This window comes from Grampus griseus, assembly GCF_964374135.1.
Source record: "Grampus griseus genome assembly, chromosome: 6".
NCBI classification, from domain to species: Eukaryota; Metazoa; Chordata; class Mammalia; order Artiodactyla; family Delphinidae; genus Grampus; species Grampus griseus.
The window spans coordinates 100115782-100137825 of NC_139000.1; the positions used below are offsets into that span (position 1 = coordinate 100115782).

At 43.3% G+C, this 22044-nt stretch overlaps 1 protein-coding gene across 6 annotated transcripts in view; it reads right to left on the minus strand.

Moving 5' to 3' along the window:
- Positions 1-5282: 5282 nt before the first annotated feature.
- ENTPD4 (ectonucleoside triphosphate diphosphohydrolase 4) overlaps positions 5283-22044 on the minus strand; it is a 39655-nt gene continuing 22893 nt past the window's right edge. For 5 of the 6 annotated variants that reach the window (XM_082656138.1, XM_082656140.1, XM_082656139.1 and 2 more), the window contains 7 exons: positions 19292-19351; positions 18855-19009; positions 17094-17260; positions 13460-13784; positions 11691-11776; positions 10614-10775; positions 5283-9421 (listed from right to left, as the gene is read on the minus strand). In XM_082656138.1, the coding sequence (XP_082512264.1) occupies positions 9193-9421; positions 10614-10775; positions 11691-11776; positions 13460-13784; positions 17094-17260; positions 18855-19009; positions 19292-19351 (1184 nt within the window). In that variant the 3' untranslated portion in view covers positions 5283-9192. The remainder of the gene's footprint in view (positions 9422-10613; positions 10776-11690; positions 11777-13459; positions 13785-17093; positions 17261-18854; positions 19010-19291; positions 19352-22044) is intronic. The other variant, XM_082656143.1, reaches the window with a different exon arrangement.

Consider the following 22044-nt stretch of genomic DNA (forward strand, 5'->3'; position numbering starts at 1 on the left):
TATGTGTCAATCCCAAACTCCCAATCTATCCCTCCCTCTGCTTCTCCCCTGCTAACCGTAAGTTCATTCTCTAGGTCTGTGAGTCTGTTTCTGTTTTGTAAACAAGTTCATTTGTATCACTTTTTTTAAGATTCCGCATATAAGCAATATCATATGATATTTGTTTTTGTCTGACTTACCTCCCTTAGTATGATAATCTCCAGGTCCATCCATGTTGGTGTAAATGGCATTATTTCACTCTTTTTAATGGCTGGGTAATATTCCATTGTGTATATATGCCACATCTTCTTCATCCATTCATCTGTCGATGGACGTTTAGGTTGCTTCCATGTCTTGACTATTGTAAAGAGTGGGGCAATGAACACTGAGGTGCATGTATCCTTTCAAACCATGTTTTTCTCCAGATATATGCCCAGGAGTGGGATTGCTGGATCATATGGTAGCTCTATTTTTAGTTTTTTAAGGACCTCCATACTGTTCTCCATAGTGGCTGCACCAACTTACATTCCCACCAACAGTGTAGGAGGGTTCCCTTTCCTCCACACCCTCTCCAGCATTTATTATTTGCAGACTTTTTGATGATGGCCATTCTGACTGGTGTAAGGTGATACCTCATTGTAGTTTTGATTTGCCTTTGTCTAATAATTAGCGATGTTGAGCATCTTTTCATGTGCCTCTTGGCCATTTGTATGTCTTCTTTGGAAAAATGTCTATTTAGGTCTTCTGCCCGTTATTATTTTTTTTAACTTTTTATTTTATATTGGAGTATTGTTGATTAAAATGTTGTGTTAGTTTCAGATGCATAGCAAAGTGATTCAGTTATACATATACATGTATCTATTCTTTTTCAAACTCTTGTCCCGTTTAGGTTGTTACAGAATATTGAGCAGAGTTCCCTGTGCTCTACAGTAGGTCCCTGTTGGTTATCCATTTTAAATACAGAAGTGGGTACATGTCAACCCCAAACTCCCTAACTATCCCTCCCCTCCACCCTTCCCCCTGGTAATCACTTTTTGATTGGGTTGGTTTTTTTTTGATAATGAGCCACATGAGCTGTTTGTAAATTTGGGGGATTAATCCCTCGTCAGTCTCATCATTTGCAAATATTTTCTCCCATTCTGTGGGTTGTCTTTTAGTTTTATGGTTTCCTTTGCTGTGCAAAAGTTTTTGAGTTTAATTAGATACGATTTGTTTATTTTTGTTTTAATTTCCATTACTCTAGGAGATGGATCAAAAAAGATATTGCTGCAATTTATGCCAGAGTGTTCTGCCTGTTTTCCTCTAAGAGTTTTTATAGTATCCTGTCTTACATTTAGGTCTTTAATCCATCTTGATTTTATTTTTGTGCATGGTGTTAAAGAATGTTCTAATTTCATTTTTTTTTTTACATGTAGCTGTCCAGTTTTCCCAGCACCATTTAGTGAAGAGACTGTCTTTCCTCCATTGTATAGTCTTGCCTCACAAGGAGACCGGTTTTATCTGTTGTCCTCCTTTCATAGCCCATCTGTGTCCCCCATCACATCCACTTCAATGTATAATAGTCGAAACATGCACACCCTCGTTAAGACATACAGTGTTGTGGGTCTCCCATTTCCATAAATGGCATTATGCTACCAATCTCGTATCTTTCTTCAGTATTCAGCACTGTCTTTAAGATCCATCCACCCTGCTGTACTTACCTCGCGTTGCTTCTAACAGCTGCACAGTGCTCACAGCACACATCTGCCACCTTTTACTTAAATAACACTGCTGAGAGCATCCTCCTGGAGTTCCCTCGTGGGCCCAGGTAGAAATGTCTCTGGGGAACGCTGGGTCTTAGACGTGTGCACAGCTAACTTTAAAGTGCTGCCAGCTTGCTTCCCAGAGCGCCTGAAGTAGTTTCCACCACGACCAGCAATACTGAGGCGACTGTCCCCACGTCACTGCCGACACTTGAAGTTTGTCAATTCCAGGGCGCAAGGTGGCAGCTCTTTATTTCCATTTGCACATCTCTGGCTCCTTCAGTTTCTTCCTTCTTGTTAGTCATTCAGGCTCACCCTTCTGTGGATCACCCACAAACCATTTTTCTTTTTTTCTTTTTTGGCTGCACTGCTTGGCTTGCGGGATCTCAGTTCCCTGACCAGGGACTGATTGAACCTGGGGCCCCGGCAGTGAAAGAGCCTAGTCGTAACCACTGGACCGCCAGGGAACTCCTCCCATAGCCCATTTTTCTTTTGGATTTCCTCTTTCTGGCTGATTTACAAGAAACCTTGCATAACATATATTAATCCCTTTTCAATTTTAGTCACTGCAAATACCATCTTGGTCTGCCACCTGTTAGCTTTGACTGTGATGGCTGTTAACAGAAACTGTTACTTTTGATGCAGCTAAATCCATCCTTCCCCTCTCCCTGCATTTGGTGCTTTTGGGGGTGGGGTTTAAAAGGTGACTAACTTTAGGACGATTTAGAAGGAAAAAAAATTCTGAAGCTCTGCTTAGAATAAGATCATATACAGAGATTATTTCCTCCAAGCTGGGCTTGGAGAAAATGCCCATCTTGTTTTGCCTCTACACATCAATACCTAATTTGGGGTGTTCTTTTTCCTTTCTTCCCCCCAGACTAAATGGCTAAGAAGTAAGGAAACCACTTGAAGTAAATTTGGTTCTCCTAAGTTTTTCTACATAAAGCTTTAAAATGCTTCACTCCTTTGACAAACTTTATGGTGAGAGGGAAGAGAGAGAAACGCCTGGGATTCCACCCACCCTTCACACCACACTGCACGTGGTTTTAAATCTGCACAAAACTCTGCCATCTGGAAAGAAGAGAGAAGATTGAGAATAAAAGATTTGTAAAATATGTGTTTCCCAAACCCTCGGGACCTAAAGAGTTAGTAACTTGACAAAGCAACTAGCTTTTTTTTATTAGACTACAGATATTTATGAAACACTGGGCGCTATGTGGTGTTTTCTTTGTTGGATTAGTTATAAATGTCATGATCCATGTTCAAAGGGATTCAGGGATGGAACAGACAGACCGATGGACAACAGGGCCACAGAAAGCTGAAGAGGATTTTAAAATGTAATTTGAACGTTACGGAGAATGGCCAGGAACTTCCAGAAAATTCTGTTTTGCTGCCATGACCCAAATAAAGAATTTTACAAGGCTGGGTGGAGCCCATTGAACGTTGAAGTGTCTCAATCTTTTTGAATTTAAAATCTAGGTAATAAAACAAGCTTGTGCCACGTGGAGAAGATGGACTCTTAGGAGAAAGTGCTGAGTCTGGTTCCTGGAGTTTAAGTCATGTGCAATCACAGGCAAGAAGAGGATGATTAGTCCTTCCAAAATGGCCCACTTCAAACTCTGATTATCACGAAAAGGGTGGAAGGTGGTATCAAAATTACCAGTTATAAACCTGGAGGGACAGCGAGAAGAGCCAGCCTGGGACTCTTACAGAAATAATACAGTGAAAGAGTACGTCCCACCCTGGGAATTAGGAATGCACTCTGTCTTCTGGTGACCTGGCCACAGACCAACTTTTCCCCCTTCTCCTTTTTTCAGGAGAAAAAAAAAAAAAAATCTCCTTTTCCCTCCCTTGAGTTTCTGTGTTTATACAAGAAGCCCGTCTTCTGTGTTCATCACCACCACGTTCTGTGAGAAGCTTTCAGCAGTTTTCTCAGGGTGGAAATCTTAAGGCCGGCCTTTCTTGTTTGGGCTTCTTGTTTGGGTCTCTGACACACAACGGGGCTGTTGACAGAAATGGTTAAGTGGCCGTGAAGTCTGGAGCCCAGATGCAATCCACCTGCCAAACAGGATCAAGGGTGATGGCGGAGATGGAAGGCCAAGCCAGCTCTTCAGCCTCAATGGAAGTGTTAACAGAAAGCAGGAGGGGGAGCTAAGCTTGCTGAGGACAAAGGAAAACGCAACAGATCAATCAACTCTCCTTTGTTAAGAGGCAGCAGATCACAGGCTGAGGCCATCAGGCTCCCAGACGAGATGGGGCTGGGAGGACCCTTCGGGGTGTACCGTTTCCTCGGTGGGACGCTCAGCTCCAGGCAAATCCCCAATCTGCACGTTGGGCTTTGCAAAGGGTGCTCCTGTGTCTTTGATGACTTTCCATAAGAAGACAGTCTGACAGAGATGACGTTCACTTCCCTGCTCCCAGGCCAGTGAGAGCACCGCAAACCCCTCTGTGCAAACTATTAGCATTTCGGGATCTCAGGGAAAAAAAAAAAGATCCACTTCTGCATTCCAGACTCATGGGGCAAATGGAAACAGATGAAAAACAAACCAAAACCCAGAACTGCTGCCTTGCAGATCTGTTAACAGGGGCAACCACTGGAAGCAGGTACTTCACTTCTTCCCTAAGATGTGGAATAAAATGTAGACATCTTTAGATGCCTTTGGTATATTTTAATGTATTTACCCTTAGACACAGAGGCCCATATTTATTGCATTGCCTCAAAAATTATTTAAGCAGGTTTTCTCTTATTATTATTCTTTCCTTTCCGTGGTCACGGGCTGGGGCTCCGCACTACTGCGCTCACCATACGCCCACATTCCCACTTGGTTCTGCCTCCCCCGAGCATTCCCTGCTTTTATTTTTGTTGTTCTTTTTTTTTTTTTTTTTTTTTTTTTTTGTGGTACGCGGGCCTCTCACTGTTGTGGCCTCGGCCATGGCTCATGGACCCAGCCGCTCCGCGGCATATGGGATCTTCCCGAACCGGGGCACGAACCCATGTCCCCTGCGTTGGCAGGCAGACTCTCAATCACTGCGCCACCAGGGAAGCCCCTATTTTTGTTGTTCTTAACAGCCAGTCCCCTTCCCTTTCCATCTGTCTCTATCATCTATTTTCAGGTTATGGCTCAGGCCCCTCCTCCTGCAGGAAAAGCTCTATTTATATATTCTCAAATAGCTGAAGAAGAGGGGCAGTGTCTAACAGTTGTTAGCAACATGAACAACGGGATTCATGTTTCTCTAGAAATAAACCAACGGCTTTAAGCTTAGATCTAATTGCAAAACTGGCAGCAATGATTTTACTATTTATAAGACAAAATACGTAAGGTTGGATAATTTCTTTTCTTTTCCTTGTAGGTGTATATATAGTTAACGGGTACTTTTAAATGATAACCTTAAAAACCATAGTCTCGGGATGGCCTTGATTGTTGATGAAGGGGTTGCTATTACGCCATGGTATATATTTCTCCTTGTGAAATGCTTGGTTTCCCTGCACACAGGGAAACCCGCACACAGCAGAGCTTCACTACACGCACGCCAGATACAGCAAAGGCATGGAGTGCACAGTCAGACTCAGACAATTTATTTTACTGAATGTAGGTTCAAGTTCAACTAAGCATTCTAACAGGTAACATGATTCAAACGTCAGAGAGAAATCTCTTTAAATCCCAAGAAAGCAAGCTCACACACAGTCTGCGGGCCATCGAATGAACTTTTTATTCTCGACACTCATCCGTGTGGAGTGTGGCCACATGAGGTTGCCAAATATAGAAAGTGATAGACACCACAACCATCTCCCGAAGATAATTATTCTTTGAATGGAAAACATCACTTAAATAAAAAACATTTAAAGATGCTCCCTTAGTCTGTATAATTCCTAAACGTAAAATATCATCTTAGTAACAGAACAAAGAACTCGCCTTGGTTGGTCACATCATTCATTACGGAAGGGGAAAATCAATAAAAATCATAAAAAAACAAAACCCTGAAATAGAAATAAATAAATAATTTACTCATAGGTAGTTTTGCTGCATTGCACGTTACCACACAAAATTCTAAAGCTGATTTTTCTTAAAAGCTTGGAAAACACATTTGCCTGTTGGAGTTTCTTGCTAAGTGGTGCATGCTTCTCAGAAGGAAAAGTATTCTATGTAGGCCTGAGTTTCAAATTTAAACACTGGGTAATCTAGCGCTTGCCCTCCTGGGTGCACAGCTGTGATGATGGGAGAGCAAGCGTCTCCCCAGCCCCCGAGGTGGGGAGTGCTGCAGAAAGCCAGCAGTTTAGGGTGAAAATGGGCAGAAACCACAGGTACAAATCAGTCTGTACTTTTAAATGGATTGTAAAATCTTCGAGACCATCCTCTGGAGGTTCAGAAAGGAGCAGCACAGATATGACGATGGAACAGAAGTGTTTACTGGAGGAGTCTTTCCACCAAGAGTTAACACAGAACATTGCTCTTTGAGAGGCTTTTAGCAAGTTCCCACCAGTCCAATTTCTCTTGCTTTCTGTTGCTAAAAGTGCTCAGAGTTTACGGCCTTCTTGGCCAGCCCTTAATTGATATTCTTTGCTTCCTGAGTTAAGCCCCTCCGGTGCTTGCCTCTCACCCCTGCCTGCGCCTGCATCGCTGAGAGAAACTTCCCGGCCGTCTTCTCCTCCCTGGTGCTGGGTGGAGAGAAGCTACTGAGCCCTTCTCATGACTGCAGACATCTCAACACAACACTGTGAGCCCTCCTGAACAGCACGTTTTAAATTTGGGCGGGGGGAAGGAGGAGTATGCTACTTGGTTTATTAGAAAACCGATCTTGAAAAGAATCTAGAGGAAAAGGTAAGTGAAATTCTGGTGCATAAACAACTATTTTGAGATTGAAGTTTGGTCACTTCTCTTGCCCCTCTTTTTGTGCTCACGGGTGGTAACTACCTTCCTGAATGAAGAGGACGCGGCTGTATATCTGGTCTTGAACGGGACTCTCCACGCAGGGTCAGCAGATGTCTTCTGTAAAGGGACACTTAGTAAATATCTGAGGCTCTACAGGACACGTGCAGTCTCTGTTGTGTATCCGTCACTTTTTTTTCCTTTAATGACCCTTTCAAAATTGAAAAACCATTCTTAGCTCAAGGGTCTCCTAGATTTTCCCTGTGGGCAAGTTTGCCAGGCCTGCTCCGGGAGTTCTTTGGCACGGGACACGGCACCGAATTGTGCAAAGTACAAGGCCGCTGGGCCTTGGAACCCTAATCTGGGGACTTCTTTTGGAGAGTGAGTTAGGTCCTTGCAGTTGGATGCTCAGGCTTGGATCCTCCATGCTGGTCTCTACTACACTCCCCAAATGGTACAGAGCTGGACCAGGTTAGCATCCTTTATTTAAAAAGTGGCTATTTATCGTAGGAGGTCTTAATTTAGGCCTATTTAGATCTATGCCTATGCTAGCTTATCCTTGCCTTGATTTGAAAGGCCAAATCACCTATTCTAGGCATTCTGCAGGTCAGGGCCTTACTACTCCAAATAGCTGGCGGCAGAAAAGCTAACATGTAAACTTACTTCTTTACCACTAATGCCACCCACAGTCCGCAGGGCAAGCCTCCTTTAAGAAGTCAAGGAGAAGCACACCAGTTCACTATGCCCCTGGGGTACCCATGACACAGCCCGAGTGTGGCTGCGTCTTGAAAAGGAACAGTGTTTACCAGGGACCAAGCATTTAAATAGCTGGAGACCAGCATTTCAGAAGCTGGATTTTTCGAAAGACATCTGTCTCCACCCTCTCTGAAACAAGTCTCTCTACACATCAGATGCTATACCACCATACAGCTCCCCTAACCTTCTTTATATTTGAGAGGCAAACTTTCTACCAATAATTTGTCCGTTGTTAGAATATTCACTTTGAAGAGCAGAATCACAGGATTTGCTTTTCTTTCATAAATCTGTAATCTTTTAAGTCATCAATATACTTGTATGCCACATTTTTAAGTAATTAATGGACGAGATGAAAATCTAAAAATTTTTTCTGAATTAAATAAGGGCTTCAGTACCTGAATTCTTTCTCTCATCATTGATTTTTTAAAAAAGCAGTTGATGATTCTCGAAATATACATTTGTTACCAACTAGACGCATCTAGCTGTTCTGGAGTTAAGAAATAGCTTGTGCGTGCGCGCGCGCGCGCACACACACACACACACACACACACACACAGAGAACATCGCCTAAAAAACTATGTATGAGAATTCCCAAAGCTTCTAAACTAAACGAATAGGTGAAAACCCACTAATCTCATACACGCCAATCCAGTTGTCCTTTTTAGGTTTTTGTTTAAAATGTCAAACGTGTTTTCTTCAGAATGTGAGTTGATTTCTCGTGTTCAGTTCTTCTCTTCATCTGGATTTACAGTGGCCCTGCCAGCACAGCCTCAACTGCGACAGTAAGCTAGGTCTCTGAACTACGAGGGCAGGGGGCTACCGACTTGAAGATGGAAGAAACCGGAGCACAATTAAACAAGCACAAACGAGCTACTGAGAAATAAGGACGTGCCTGTTGACAAGCACCAGCTCCAGTTCTAACACCACCGAAACCAGTGAACTATGAATTTTCCAACTCAGAAACGTAGTGTTCTAAGGCCGCTGAAAGATGGCATGAAGAAAGTAACTACCTGTGGTCAGAAGAAGTAACAGTAACGGGGAATGATTCTTCTAAATGAAATGAAACAGTGCATTCTGAAGCGTGTGCTTTTAAAAGTGAGAGCACTGCACTCCCTCACTCTCTCCCATCAGTGGGTTTCATACACAGACACGCGCACACACTCTCACTCTCACACACACCACCCTCACCCTCACACACACACACACTCTCACCCTCACACACACACAGCGCTCTGGTTATCATTTCACATTTTTCAGGTCTCTTCACTATCAATTTTAAAAACTGTTACCTCTTGGTGCCTATACCTCTCTATTTTGGATAGAAACAGTTCTGATTTTTTTAACCTGCAAAGAAAACACACAGCAACAGCCCTGAACAATAAATAAAACTAAACATCTCCCTCTTTAGGTTAGCGCTTTCAAGACAGAGAGAAAAAGGGGATGATCAGTCCAGTCGGTATGTGTTCTGGTTCTGTGAAAGCGTCACCCCTCGGTCCCACCTCCCCTGACAGAGAAAAGCCTGCCGTTTCCCTCCAATATTAAAGTGCATCTGTTTAAAATCAAATATACCTTAGAGAACAACCAAAAATCTTAGTAATTTTTGGCAGGTATCCTATGCAGCAAAAATGAAGTGATGTTCCCTTTTCCCTATTCCGCAACTTAAAGCTGGACACAGAACGGCTAAATGCAATGCTTCTAGGACAGCAGAGTTTAGGAACAGTGGGTTTTGGTTTTGTTTCAAGGAACGAAAAGGGAAAGGAAAAACAAAACAAATGAGAATGAAGAGGAGAAACCCTGAGGCGAAAATGGCTTTTCCGTTAGAGTCTTTCTGGGGCTCGAACTCCGGTTCATAAGGTGCTGGCGATCTTCTGGGACGGAAGGCCGTCCTCCAGCCAGACGGTGGCGGCCGAGCCACTGCGCGGGGCCCGCCTGTGAATGCGCCGCAGCCGCAGCAGGTAGAGGAGGATGGCGAGCAGGACCACCAGGAAGCAGCCCGAGAACAGGTAGTGATTGTACACAAAGGAGAAGCCCCGCCAGTGCGCGTGGCTGGCCCGGAAGGTCTCCTGCTGGATATCTCTGCCCACACGGGAACAAGAACAAACATGAGAACGAGGCAGGCGGGAAGGGTGATGTAATGATGCGCAGGGTGGGGTGGGAGGGGCCTGGTTTAGGACTCAGCTCTGCAGACGGAAGCTGGAACCTCCGTCTCCCAGACTCAGTTTCCCCTCCTCTAAAATGCAGGATAATGTGGCCCAGCAGAGGGTAGCTGTAAGTATGAACACGATAACCTGTGAAAGGGTATTCTTAAGTCTGTAGCTGTTACCAGCATTATACTTTGGGTAACAAAAATCAGAGAAAGTTAGAACTGTGAGTGTTTCACTAACACACAGAAGCTAATGTGGAATCAAACCACACGTTTATGATCAGCAACACCCACTACTCACACGTTTTGCAGTTAACCCAGCTAAATGTGCTGCTGGGAGATGCTTAATTAAATGAAGGGAAAAAACAAAAACAAAAACAGCTAATACCTCATTGGTTAGTGAACCAGGGTTCTTATGGGGGGGCGGCAACTGACAGCTAAGTCTGTGAACTTGAGTGGGAAAAAGGCGCACCTTTATTTTACCGACCTCTGGCTGTAATGCAGCATTTTCACTGAACGTGAATGCAGACAAAAAGCTATCGCTACTATAGTATCAGCAGAACAGTGACTCTGTTCCTAGAGGAACTCACAGAGCTTTTACATCACACTGTGGGGTTTTGCAGATGCCTCAAAATATCATCAACAGGCATCGTTACACTGAACTGACAGGAAGTACGAATTCTGCTGCCAGGTCTTGCTATTTAATGTGCTAATAAAGAACGTATACCACTGTATCACAAATTTGTCTTCTGTAACATTTTGATAAAGGTACTGCAATACAGTGGTTTCCTCTATAGCCTATGTATTTATATTATGCATTAAAAACAAGATTTTGAGAAGGGGTCCAAGGCCATAAAGGTTAAGGACCCTGGAATGGACCCTTCTGTGCAGGGGCTAGGGAACAGGCAGCTGAGAATAAGCACTTTTGTGGCGCCTTTGCTGGGATGGTGGGCTGGGAAGGGAGGAGGCTCCGGTGGGGAAGACCAAGTCAGACCTCCCCGACTCTCCCATGCTGCCCACAGCCAGCGCCAACAACACCCCAAACAGCCACACCCGCTGCCCACAACGCCCGGATGCAGGGAAGCATCTTCTGTTGGATTCTCGTGACCAAATTCGCAGCCATACCTTAAGGGTAAAAAGCGGGTCCTGTAGAGGATTGCTCCGAGGGTCCACTGAACCTCCTTGTCGTACACTTGCAAAGCTGTCTTCAAATTTTTGTAGTTGACGGGAAATGAGAAGCCCCTGTGGAACACCTCAAACATCCAGGCGGATTTGAAGCACTGATACCTACAAACAGCACAGACGTGTGAGTGCCACTGAGTCACTGGGTGGGTCCAAAAGCACGTTCGTGGAGTCGGCCTTGCCCTCTGTGAACAACGGGGCTGCACAGGCTTCACGAGGCCTGTGCTCTGAGGGCGAAAGCATCCGTACGCATCTCCAGCTGACGTGCTTGCTTTACGCCCTCTGTCCCACACCATTCACCTGTTAAAGTCAATCTGCTCATGCAGCGTGGTCTCCGTGTAATTTAATACGTGGCCGCGGGAGATTTTTCCCCTCAGGCCTTCCATCACTTACTCAATTCAGTTCTGAATAAATACTGAGCAAGTTCCACCTTCTCTGGACCTCAGTTTCTTTATTATAAAATGAGAAGATAGGCGGGTCCTTTTCAGCTCTGATAATCTATGATTCTAAATATTTATCAGAGGGTTGCTTTTTGCAAAGCACTGGGCTAAGCAAGTAATAAGACATCATAATAAATAATAAGATAGCCAGTGTGCTTAAATGACTTATAATGAAAGAGGATTTTTTAAAAGCTACAAGTAACTATAAACACAGAATATGATAAACGCCACAAGAGGGACGTAATGAGCGCTCTGGAGACTCGCAGAGAGGGACGGAGCCTAGCCAAGTGGACAGAGGAAGACTCGGAAGGGACAGCACCTGACCTCTGAGGTCTGGGCAGGACATCAACGAGGAGAGCATGCCCAGGGGAATTCCAGGTGGAAGGAAGAGCAAAACTGAGCCCCAAACTGCAAGATACGTTTGAGCACGAGTATTTGCCATTGGTCTGAAAGGAGCCTGGAGGAGATGAGGAGGAGTAGGGACTGATGAGGACAGAAAGGTAGATTGGGACCATGGTATGGCCAAGAATGGACACACAGTTTCTTCAACACACCCTGGGCTCAGCTGTCTATGACTTACTTGAGCCTGTGGAGGTCGGCGTGAGAGGCATACAGTCCTCGGTCAAAGCGTTCCCGCAAGATTGACCACTTCGTTGCGCAATAATCCTGAAAGAAATTTCACCCCAAAGAAATCACTAGGAAAGGTTTATTAAAGTTTTTTCACTTTAAAAGTTTTTACCAAATTCATATTCATAACAAACATATCCTTCCAATTAGGAGACACAAGCTTGTGTCTGTGACCCATGAGGACGAGACACACAAACACTTTGTGAATGCTTACTGATGAGCTGAGACAATGCTTGTTCTTTGTCTTAAGATTCAGCCAAAGTTATTGTTAAAGAGAATCTCGCTGCCCACAACCGACCTCCTCAAAGCTGCTAAGTTTCTCCCTGCAATGACTGCATGTGACAGGCACAGACTTTTGGAAAAGTGAAGCGGTCCTTCAGCCAGTTCAGACTGAACACCTGTGTCTGTGGCTATATGGTGCAAGGTTCTGGGAACACAAAGATGATTACGAGAGGCTTTGTCTTCAAGAGAAGGGAAAGAGGTGCCACCTTTTCCTGAAGTTATCTGTAATGTTTACATTAACAGCTAACATTTACTGAACCCTGTGTTGGCACCTTCTCTAAATGTAATGCTTCAAACAACTCCTTGACACAGCTGCTATTCCAACCTCTATTTAAAGGACGAAGACATTGAGGCTCACAGGGGCAGTGAAACTCACAACAGGGGATACAGAGAATGGCACTCAGCCTGGGGTGAGAGGGCGAGGATGCATGTCAGGCAGAGGAAACACGACGGACGAAGACAAGATGGGAGGGAGCACAGATGGGAGGGAAATGAACAGATGTCTGATACGATTAGAGTATCAAGTGCTAGGTGGGGAGATGAGGCAACAGCGTGGGAAGGACACACTAAAGCATTTGAAATTCATCCTGGAAGCAAGAGAAAGCCACTGAAGACTTTCAATAGGAGAGCAGGTGGCTGCACTTGGGTTTCAGACAGAACACTTGGGAGTGGTGTGGAGGATGAGCCACAGAGGGGGGCCAGATGCAGAAGGACCACGGGGAGGCCCCTGCATAGTGCAGGTGACAGAGAGCGGCCAGGGCTGGGACGGCGAGGGTAGGACAGAAAGTAGGGAGAGCAGGGCTCTGAGAAAATGTATGACATACAATGACACGCTCGATGACTGCTATTATGGGGTGTACAGCGAGGGATGGAGGAGTGACAGGGAGAAGTCTGTACCTCCTGGGTTTGGGGGAGGGGAACTAGATGGTTTAGTGATGCCATGACCGAGACAACATAGCAGAACAGAATGGAGAGAAAGGGGGGTTGTCTGCAGTCGTGAAATCTAGCAGGCGCTAGGTAGGCAGATGCAGAGCCTCCTCCTGGGAGGCAGCAGCAAACCACGAACACGGATGAGACCATCCAAGAGCCTGAAGGTCAGAGGACCAAGGGAGGAAGTATGGGATCACCAAGGCTGAGAGCCTAGGAAAGGGTCAGGGAGGCAGGGAGAACAAGAGAGAAGGGGTCCTGAAAACAAAGGGTCGGAAGCTGTGAGGAACTGTCAGATCAGAATTACACTATTACACATAAAAGACTGTCATCTGGAAGCCACTGATGGCCAGTGCAGTCTCACAGGGGACTTTCTGCTTCTGCTGTGACGATTCCTCCGGCCCAACCAAGGGAGCAGGGCTGCCGAGGTGCTGCACACAGCCTTCGCCCTCCCCCTCGCCCTGCTCTGGACTTGGGCCCGTCGCCATCTACCCTGGCTTCCTGGGTGGTTACCTTCGCAGCTCTCGTAAACGCGGCAGCGCTGTAGTCTCCCCCCATCCGTAGCACATCCTCAGTGCAGTAGTAGAATTCGGAAAAGCCGTAGAATTCACTGTTCTGGAAGTGAATCGGGGGCTGGTAGACCCCATTGAGGGAGGTCTGCGTCTCGTTTGTTTTGTTCATGAAAGGCTGGATGGTCTCTCGGCACAGGTCAAAGGCTCCCGTCCCCCGCAGGTACAGTGTCTGTCCATTCTGCTGGATTTCATCTTTAATGTCCAGGGGTAGGCAGGGGTCCAGGTACGGAGTATCAGGAGTCAGCCCAGTCTGTTTCCCCAGGAGCCTACAGGGCAAAGAGAAACTTCATCACGAGACCAACAGAAAACTGTGTGAAGAAAAAAGTGGCTGCAAGTCAGTGTTTCTCAAACTCTGCCCTATGGAACACAAAAGGGTTCCGGGGGCTTCCCTGGTGGCGCAGTGGTTGAGAATCTGCCTGCTAATGCAGGGGACATGGGTTCGAGCCCTGGTCTGGGAGGATCCCACATGCCGCAGAGCAACTAGGCCCGTGAGCCACAACTACTGAGCCTGCGCGTCTGGAGCCTGTGCTCCGCAACAAGAGAGGCTGCGATAGTGAGAGGCCCACACAGCGTGATGAGGAGTGGCCCCCGTTTGCCACAACTAGAGAAAGCCCTCGCACAGAAATGAAGACCCAACACAGCCAAAAATAAATTAATAAATTAATAAATTCCTACCCCCAACATCTTCTTAAAAAAAAAAAAAAAAAAAAAGGGTTCCGGAAAAATTAAGTTGGGAAAACACGGACTCAAGCCCCTCCTGGATACTGATGATACACACGTGCGTACAGCAGACAGCTGAACGGGGTCCAGTGAAACTATGACTTGGTCAGATTACTGACGCTTTCCGTGCCCTGTGACGCAGGCTGGTGTCCACGGCTGCTGAGGGTCCGTGGTTAAGAAGCTCCTCCCAGTGTCCTGCTCACTGCAGTCCAACGCCCACCACTGTGCTGTTCCCAGCCCCATTTCTGCCACTAGTGCTTGTGATCTTAATTATATACAGATGAAATGTGACCGTGACAAGAAGTCGCTGGTGCTGTTAAAGCTAAGGTTAGATGGCTTAGAAAAATATAATAAAGGCAGATTGCTAGAAAACCAGTGTCAAATTAGGTGTTAGCAAGATTAAAAGAAAAACAAGTTGGGAAAAATTAATAAAAATCTAGACGAAGTTGGTATCAAATTGCTTCACAGATGTCTTTAAGGCCCTGGTATCCTTTAAAGAAAGCCAAAATGACATCAAGATGAGTGGGTGCAGTGCCTGCCAGAGAAATAGCCTAAGAAAAGCCTTCAGTCCAGAGCAAAAGATTGGCAAATGAATACGTAAGTTAAAACAAAGTGCTTGGGGTTGATTCTATTTTTATGATTCTCTGTTTTAACTGAATGTTTAAGTTAACCAACCATTGATCCCAATTGCAGCAAATAACAGTTTCCATTGTACTACAGGCTCTGAGAAGTCCTGTAGAAATCTTAACTTGTTCACTGAAATGCCCTATGCTTACTACCTGCCGATGAAATGTCCACATCTGTCATCCTACTATGTGTCCCCACCATTAAGCAACTGAGAAGTAGAAAAGAGCATACAACAGCTGGAGTTATGTTACTGTTTGACACCAGGAAATCCCATGGGCCTAAAAGGTGTTTAACTATTAGGAAGGCGCCTGAATTTGATATTCAGTCACTGACATTAAGTCAACTTTTTACCTGCCGCTCAACTGACAAGTTGTTTATTCCTAAGATCAGGGCAACTCAGAATGCACTAAAAATGTTTAAGTAATTTTAAAAAATCCATCATCACTACTAATGGCCAAGGGATGAATATGCATTTCAAGGCTCAATTCATGACATATGTAAAAGTGATGACTAACATTTATAATTATTATAAAAGTCCAAGATGAGTCAAATGTATACTTCATGTTACAGTTTTTAGTTGCTCTACAACTAAATTAAAAAGTACCACTGCAATGTCCATTATATAACCTTCTTGACATTAAAACCAATTAGTAAAAATCAGGGTTGCAGAAGAAGGTGTTTCTCCAAAATTCTAATTTAAACATCACTTATAAAATATTTCTATTTTAAGACTATTACTAAAAATAATTATACTAAAGTGCACTATGTAAAATACTATTTTTAAAAAGAAACGGGGACTAGTTAATCTCTCTTAACTAACGCTATTCAGTTAACGTCTGGAGCAGACAAAGAACCAGTTTTTATTGCTTCTCCTATTCACACATGTGAATTTCTGGAAAATGAGGTAATGAATGGCTCTGACTTGGCCTTTCTTAAAGTTCAGGCCTCCACAGGTTTATTAAGATTAAATTGTAGCCATTATTTTATAATAACTATAAATGAAATATAACCTTTAAAAATTCTGAATCACTATGTTGTACACCTGAAACTTATATAATATTGTACATCAACTATACCTCAACAACAACAAAAAAGATTAAAATAGATCAAGGAAATACACTATCATTTATCTCTATGAATCAGGATTTTTCTCCTCAAAATCGTTTCGTCAAAACAAAACAAAGGGGCTTCCCTGGTGGCACAGTGGTTGGGAGTCCGCCTGCCAATGCAGGGGACAGGGGTTCGAGCCCTGGTCCGGGAGGATCCCACGTGCTGCGGAGCAACTGGGCCTGTGCGCCGCAGCTGCTGAGCCTGCGTTCTAGAGCCCGCGTGCCACAACTACTGAGCTCGCGAGCCACAACTACTGAAGCCTGCGCGCCTAGAGCCCGTGCTCTGAAGCAAGAGAAGCCACTGTAATGAGAAGACCATGCACTGTAATGAAGAGCAGCCCCTGCTCGCCACAACTAGAGAAAGCCCACGTGCAGCAACGAAGACCCAGCGCAGTCAAAAACAAAACAAAACAAAAAACAAAGCACAGTAATTAATACCATTTTACAAAATCCCAGATTTCAGATTTTTTTATTCATCCATATGGCTTTCCTGTTCTTATGGACTAATTTCAAATAAATAATTGGTATACACTGAAACTTATAAAATAAACTTAAACTGTTAAAGTGTTTTTGCATATTTTCTATACCAGAATTCTTCATGAACTCATTTTTTGAAGTTTCATTGCTAAAGAGGTTTACAATCACTAACTTTGACTTCTAGATCGTTTCTTTCTCGTGAGTAACTTCCTTCACTACAGTCTGATTGCCAGGCTGGTTTCCCACGACACCGCCAGGACATCCCGTAACTCAACGCTATCATCGTGTCCTGGGGGCCTCCAGGACACCTGAGTGGCCCAGGTGCTGAGTTTCCGCAGGACTTTGCAATCTGGAATAGCATCACCCAGGGTTCGAAAGTATTTTAATATCCTGAAAGTGAAACCTCTAATCCAGCAGGGGAGCCATGGGTCTGAGAGAACGAGAGCCTTCTTTGGAGGCGGGTGAGCTGGGGCCAAAGGCTGCCCTTTCATTTCTTCTCCAGCTCAGCGGGCAGGGCAATAAACAGCTAACCGTGCTCATATGCTTCTGCTGACTGAGGCCTCCCTGCCTGGCCTGGATATGTCTTCTGTGAGGACAAACCGCGGTTTCAAGGTGACGACCGAGCAGTGGAAGGTGCTTTACCTGTTCTTTTGAACTGTGCTGGTAAATATTCTGTCCTCATATCTCTGTCGAGCAGCATTGCCACCAAACCCAAGAAACGTGGCCACGTAGACGCGGTACACGTGCTCAGTTTGGTGAACGTCACATCCCAAGTTAAATTCGGCCAATAAGTTCTTAGCTACTTCTTCCTACAGACGTAAGGATCACAAACGTTAGTATTTTAAGCAATACAAAAACAATTACCTCCTGTCAAAAAGAGGGATCTACAAAAATTCTCATCAAAAAGGAGCAAAAATTTCTGCATCTGCATTTCCCAAGGGTCCTTCTAAGCATCCCTCCTAATTCAATACGACAATCCTGACTTAAGAAATCTCAGATGGGCTGCACGTTTGTGATACTGATAGGACTTTTTGAAAAGGGACATTGGCAATGTGGTTTCATATCCTCTGATCTAGGAAATCTACTTATGGAATCCTGTGCTTTGAAAATAATCCTAAACATTGAAAAGTCTCTATACACAAAGATGTCCTTTGCAATTCTGTGACAGAAAAAACTGGAAGTCATCTATATATATAATTTCAAGTAGGGGTTAGTTAATAATGGTAATAAAGTTTATGGAGGAATATGCTTATGCACTGCTAAATAAAGGACAAAAATTGTACAGACAGTAAAGATTTATAACAACCATATTTTTAAACACTATAAACAGACCAAAAAGAATAAAGAGAAATATGCCAAAATGCTAACAATAATTTTTTTGGATGATGCATCCATGGGAAATTTTTTTCCAAACTTACTTTTCTATGAGTTTCTTACTTTATTTGAGGGGAAAACATGACTTTGTACAAAGAGTGTAATCGTTTCTAGAGGCATGTCTGGATGGGAAGCAGGAAACACAAATTGTAATACTTGAATTTACAAAGCATTTTCTAAGGAGCTTAATAAATACTTCAATAATGTTTATTGAGCTGATACGAGGTGCCTAGCAGGCCGTTAGATATACTATATGCACTACCTCAATCAGCCTTATGATAACCCTCTGTTAGAGGCACTTGCAGTCACATGTATAGCTGAAGAGGCTCGCTCGAAAAAGCTAAGTGACTTGCATAAGGTCCCAGAACTAGTGAGGACAGGATGACGATGCAGCTCAGGCTTGTCCAGCTCCACTCTTTTCTAACCACTCACTCTGCTAGGTATTAATCTAGAGCTGAATGGAAACAGTAATAAAGACATAGAGCAATTCAGGAAAGCATCTGGACACCCTCTACAGAAGGCCACCCAGCCTACTGGGAAACTACAGTACCGAAGGGGATACGCAGAAATCACAGAGTAAACCATGAGTTCAGAAACGTGGAAGCGGTGGATACAAACCTCTATCGTTTCCAGAAAAATCAAAAGCTGTCTGAGCCACACACAAGAGTATTTCTCCCAATTATAACTTAAGAAATCTGATACTATTATATTGAGTTTTACAATACCTGTTGAGAAAAGAAGTGACTGGAAATAGAAACAAAAACTCAAGTGTGTGGCTGACATACACACCAAAGGAAAATTCTTGGTAAGTTCAGAAAACAAACCAGCTGACTTCAATGAACAAACACAAACGGCTTAGTGGAGGTTTGCCTTGGTTTCCTCCTGTCTCCTTTCTCCTGGGCTGTGAAGGTGGTACCCTCAGCAAGCACAGTAAAGATGTGTTCAGACTCAGAAAACAAAACACAAATGGATGGAGACATGTTAAATGAAAATCAAACCAAACAGAAGGAAATTTGTACAGATAATAACCTGCTGTGAGGAGGCAAAGCTTACAGTTTTGGGGACTTCGTATGCTATCTGGGTTGAGACGCCTCCCATGTCGAGAATACCGGCTGTTCTTTTACGGAGAATGGCTTTGCTGCTTTCGCTACCAGGGATGTTAACTTCCACAACTGCCTCATCATCTGGAAAGAACAAGAAACATCCACTGGAATGGAACAAATGCAGAGAAGCGGGATCTTGTGAAGAGTCATCCTGCTTTGATGGTGGGTTCAAGTGTATCTAGGCAGACCCAGCTTGCTCCTCCCGACTAAGATCAAGTTTACTGCGTGACACAGCAGCACCTCCCACTCTGCTCCTACACACCCAGCTGTGTCACAACACTCAGCTCCTTTTTTATGCTTTGCATGAAATAGAAAAAGCCGTAATTTCCAGTCAGATACATTTGCTGGAAACACGATACTTACCATCTTCAATATGCTCGAATCGTCCAAGGACAAAATTAATGCCAATCCAAGCATACACACCTAGAGACGTTATAAGAAGAGTAAAGTTTAAAAATATTTTATATAATCCTGATCATTGCAGTCAGTGCAAACATTTATTTCATTCCCTGATAAGCTGTGAAAACGTTATCTGAAAAAATACATTTCTGTTGATGTATTACCTTTTCCTAGTCGTTTTCCAAGAACTCTCAGCTTTTAATTTTGTAGTTTCATACCATTTGCATGGGTTGAAAATATAATTCCCTAGACACTCCTGTTCCTTTGAAATTTATAGGTTGTTTGGAAATACCGGAGTTTTCACTTTTTATGAGGTTAAACCTATCAAGTACAAGGTTTTAAGACAAGTGAACTCTAACCCTTCCATTCTTTTATCTCACACTTTCACTCAGTTCCCAAGTCTGATTCTCTTTTTATAACATTTTCTACATCGGACCTTCACCCATTTTCATTACTGCCTTGATTTAGGCTGGTACAGAGATCTAATTGACTTTCCTGCCCCTACTCTCCCACTCCAACCCATGCTATCCTCTGCTGGGCTGATCTACAGAACAAAGTCCAAACTCCACAGCCCAACAGTTCAAGACCTGTCCAACTTTTTTTTAATTGAATAAATTTGACAGGTAACAATGTGTAAATTAAGGGGCACAGTGTGTTACTTTGATACGTTTATATATCGTAATATGATTGCCCTTGTAGCGATATTATTATCACATTACATCATTATAGTACAGTATTATTGTCTATATTCACTACGCTGTGTATTAACTGTCTATGGCTTATTTACCCACTGTTACAAGCTTCTACCCTTGAACACCATCAGTCTTATCTCCTGACCCCATCCCCTAGTAACCAACATTTCACTGTCTTTTTACACGTTGGACTTTTTCAGATTCCACAAATAAGTGATATCATACAGCACTTGTCCTTCTCTGACTTAACTCGCTCAGCATAATGCACTCAAGGTCCATCCATGTCGTCAAAAATAACAGGATATCCTTCCTCCTTTCTCATGGTTGAATAAGATTCCACTGTGTATATCTACCACATCTTTTTTTATCCATCTGTCTGTTGATGAACATTTGGGTTGTTTCCGTATCTTGGCTATTGTGAATAATGCTTCAGAAAACACGGGAGTACATGCATCTTGTCAAAATTCTATTTTCATTCCCTTTGGGCATATACCCAGAAATGGAATTGCTGGATCGTATGGTAGCCCTATTTTTATTGGGAACTTATTTTATTGAGGAACCTCCATACTGTTTTCCATAGTGTTGGACAAATTTTCATTCCCACCAACAATGTATGAGGGTTCCCTTTCCATCACATTCTCACCAGCACCTGTTGTCTCTTATCTTCTTAAGGAGAGCCGTTCTAACAGGTGTGAGGTGATAGCTCACGGTGGTTTTGATTTGTGTTTCCCTGACGATTAGTGACGTGGAGCATCTTTTCATGTGCCTGTTGGCCATTTTGACATCCTCTTTTGAAAATGTCTTAGTTCTTCTGCCCATTTTTAAATCAGATTTTTTGGGTTGTTGTTATTAAATTGGATGAGTTCTTCATATATTTTGGATATTAACCACTTACATGATAGATGGTTTGCAAAAAGTTTCTCCTATTCTGTAGGTTGTCTTTTCATTTTGTTAATTATTTCTTTTGCTGTACAGAAGTTTCTGAGTTTGATGTAGCCCATTTGTTGATTTTTGCTTTTGTTGCTTGTGCTTTTGGTGTCATATCTAAAAAAACATTGCCATGACCAATCGATGAGCTTCCTCCTTTCTTATTGAAGTTGTACGGTATTGAGTCTTACGTTTAAGTCTTTGATCCGTTTTGAGTTAATTTTTGTGAATGGTGTGAGACAGGGGTCCAATTTCATTGCTCTGCATGTGTTTCTCCAGTTTTCCCAGCATCATCTGTTGAAGAGACTGTCTTTTATCCGTTGAGCTTTCTTGGCTCCCTTGTCAAATATTAGTTGACCATATATGCCCAAATTTAATTCCAGGCTCTGTACTGTTCCATTGGTTGCTATGTCTATTTTTGTGCCAGCACCACACTATTTTTATTACTATGGCTTTGTAGTATAGTTTGAAACCCAGATGCCTGATTGGCCTTCTTCTTTTTTCTCAGGATTGCTTTGGCTATTCGGGGTCCTTTGTGGTTCCACACAAATTTTAGGATTGTTTCTTCTATTTCTGTGAAGAATGTCTTTGGTATTTTCATGGGGATTGCACTCAATCTATAGACGGCTTTGAGTAGTATGGCTGTTTTAACAATATCAATTCTTCTGACCCATGAACACGGGACATCTTTCCATTTGTTTATGGCTTTGATGTCTTCCAGCAACGTCTTTTAGTTTTATTGTACAGATCTTTCACTTCCTTGGTTAAATTTATTCCTAAGCATTTTACATTTTGAGTGCTTCTGTGAGTGTGATCATCTTCTAGATTTCTTTTTTAGATGCCTCATCATTAGCATAAAGGAATGCAACTAATTTCTGTATGTTGATCTTGCATCCCGCCACTTTACTGAAATAGTTGATTAATGCAACAATTAATATTTTTGACTGAGTTTTTAGGATTTTCTTTATATATGAACATATCATCAGCAAATAGTGACGATTTTACTTCTTTTCTAATTTAGATGTATTCCTTTGCTTTGCCTAACTGCTGTAGCTAGGACTTCCAATATTATATTGGATAGGAGTAATGAGAGTGGGC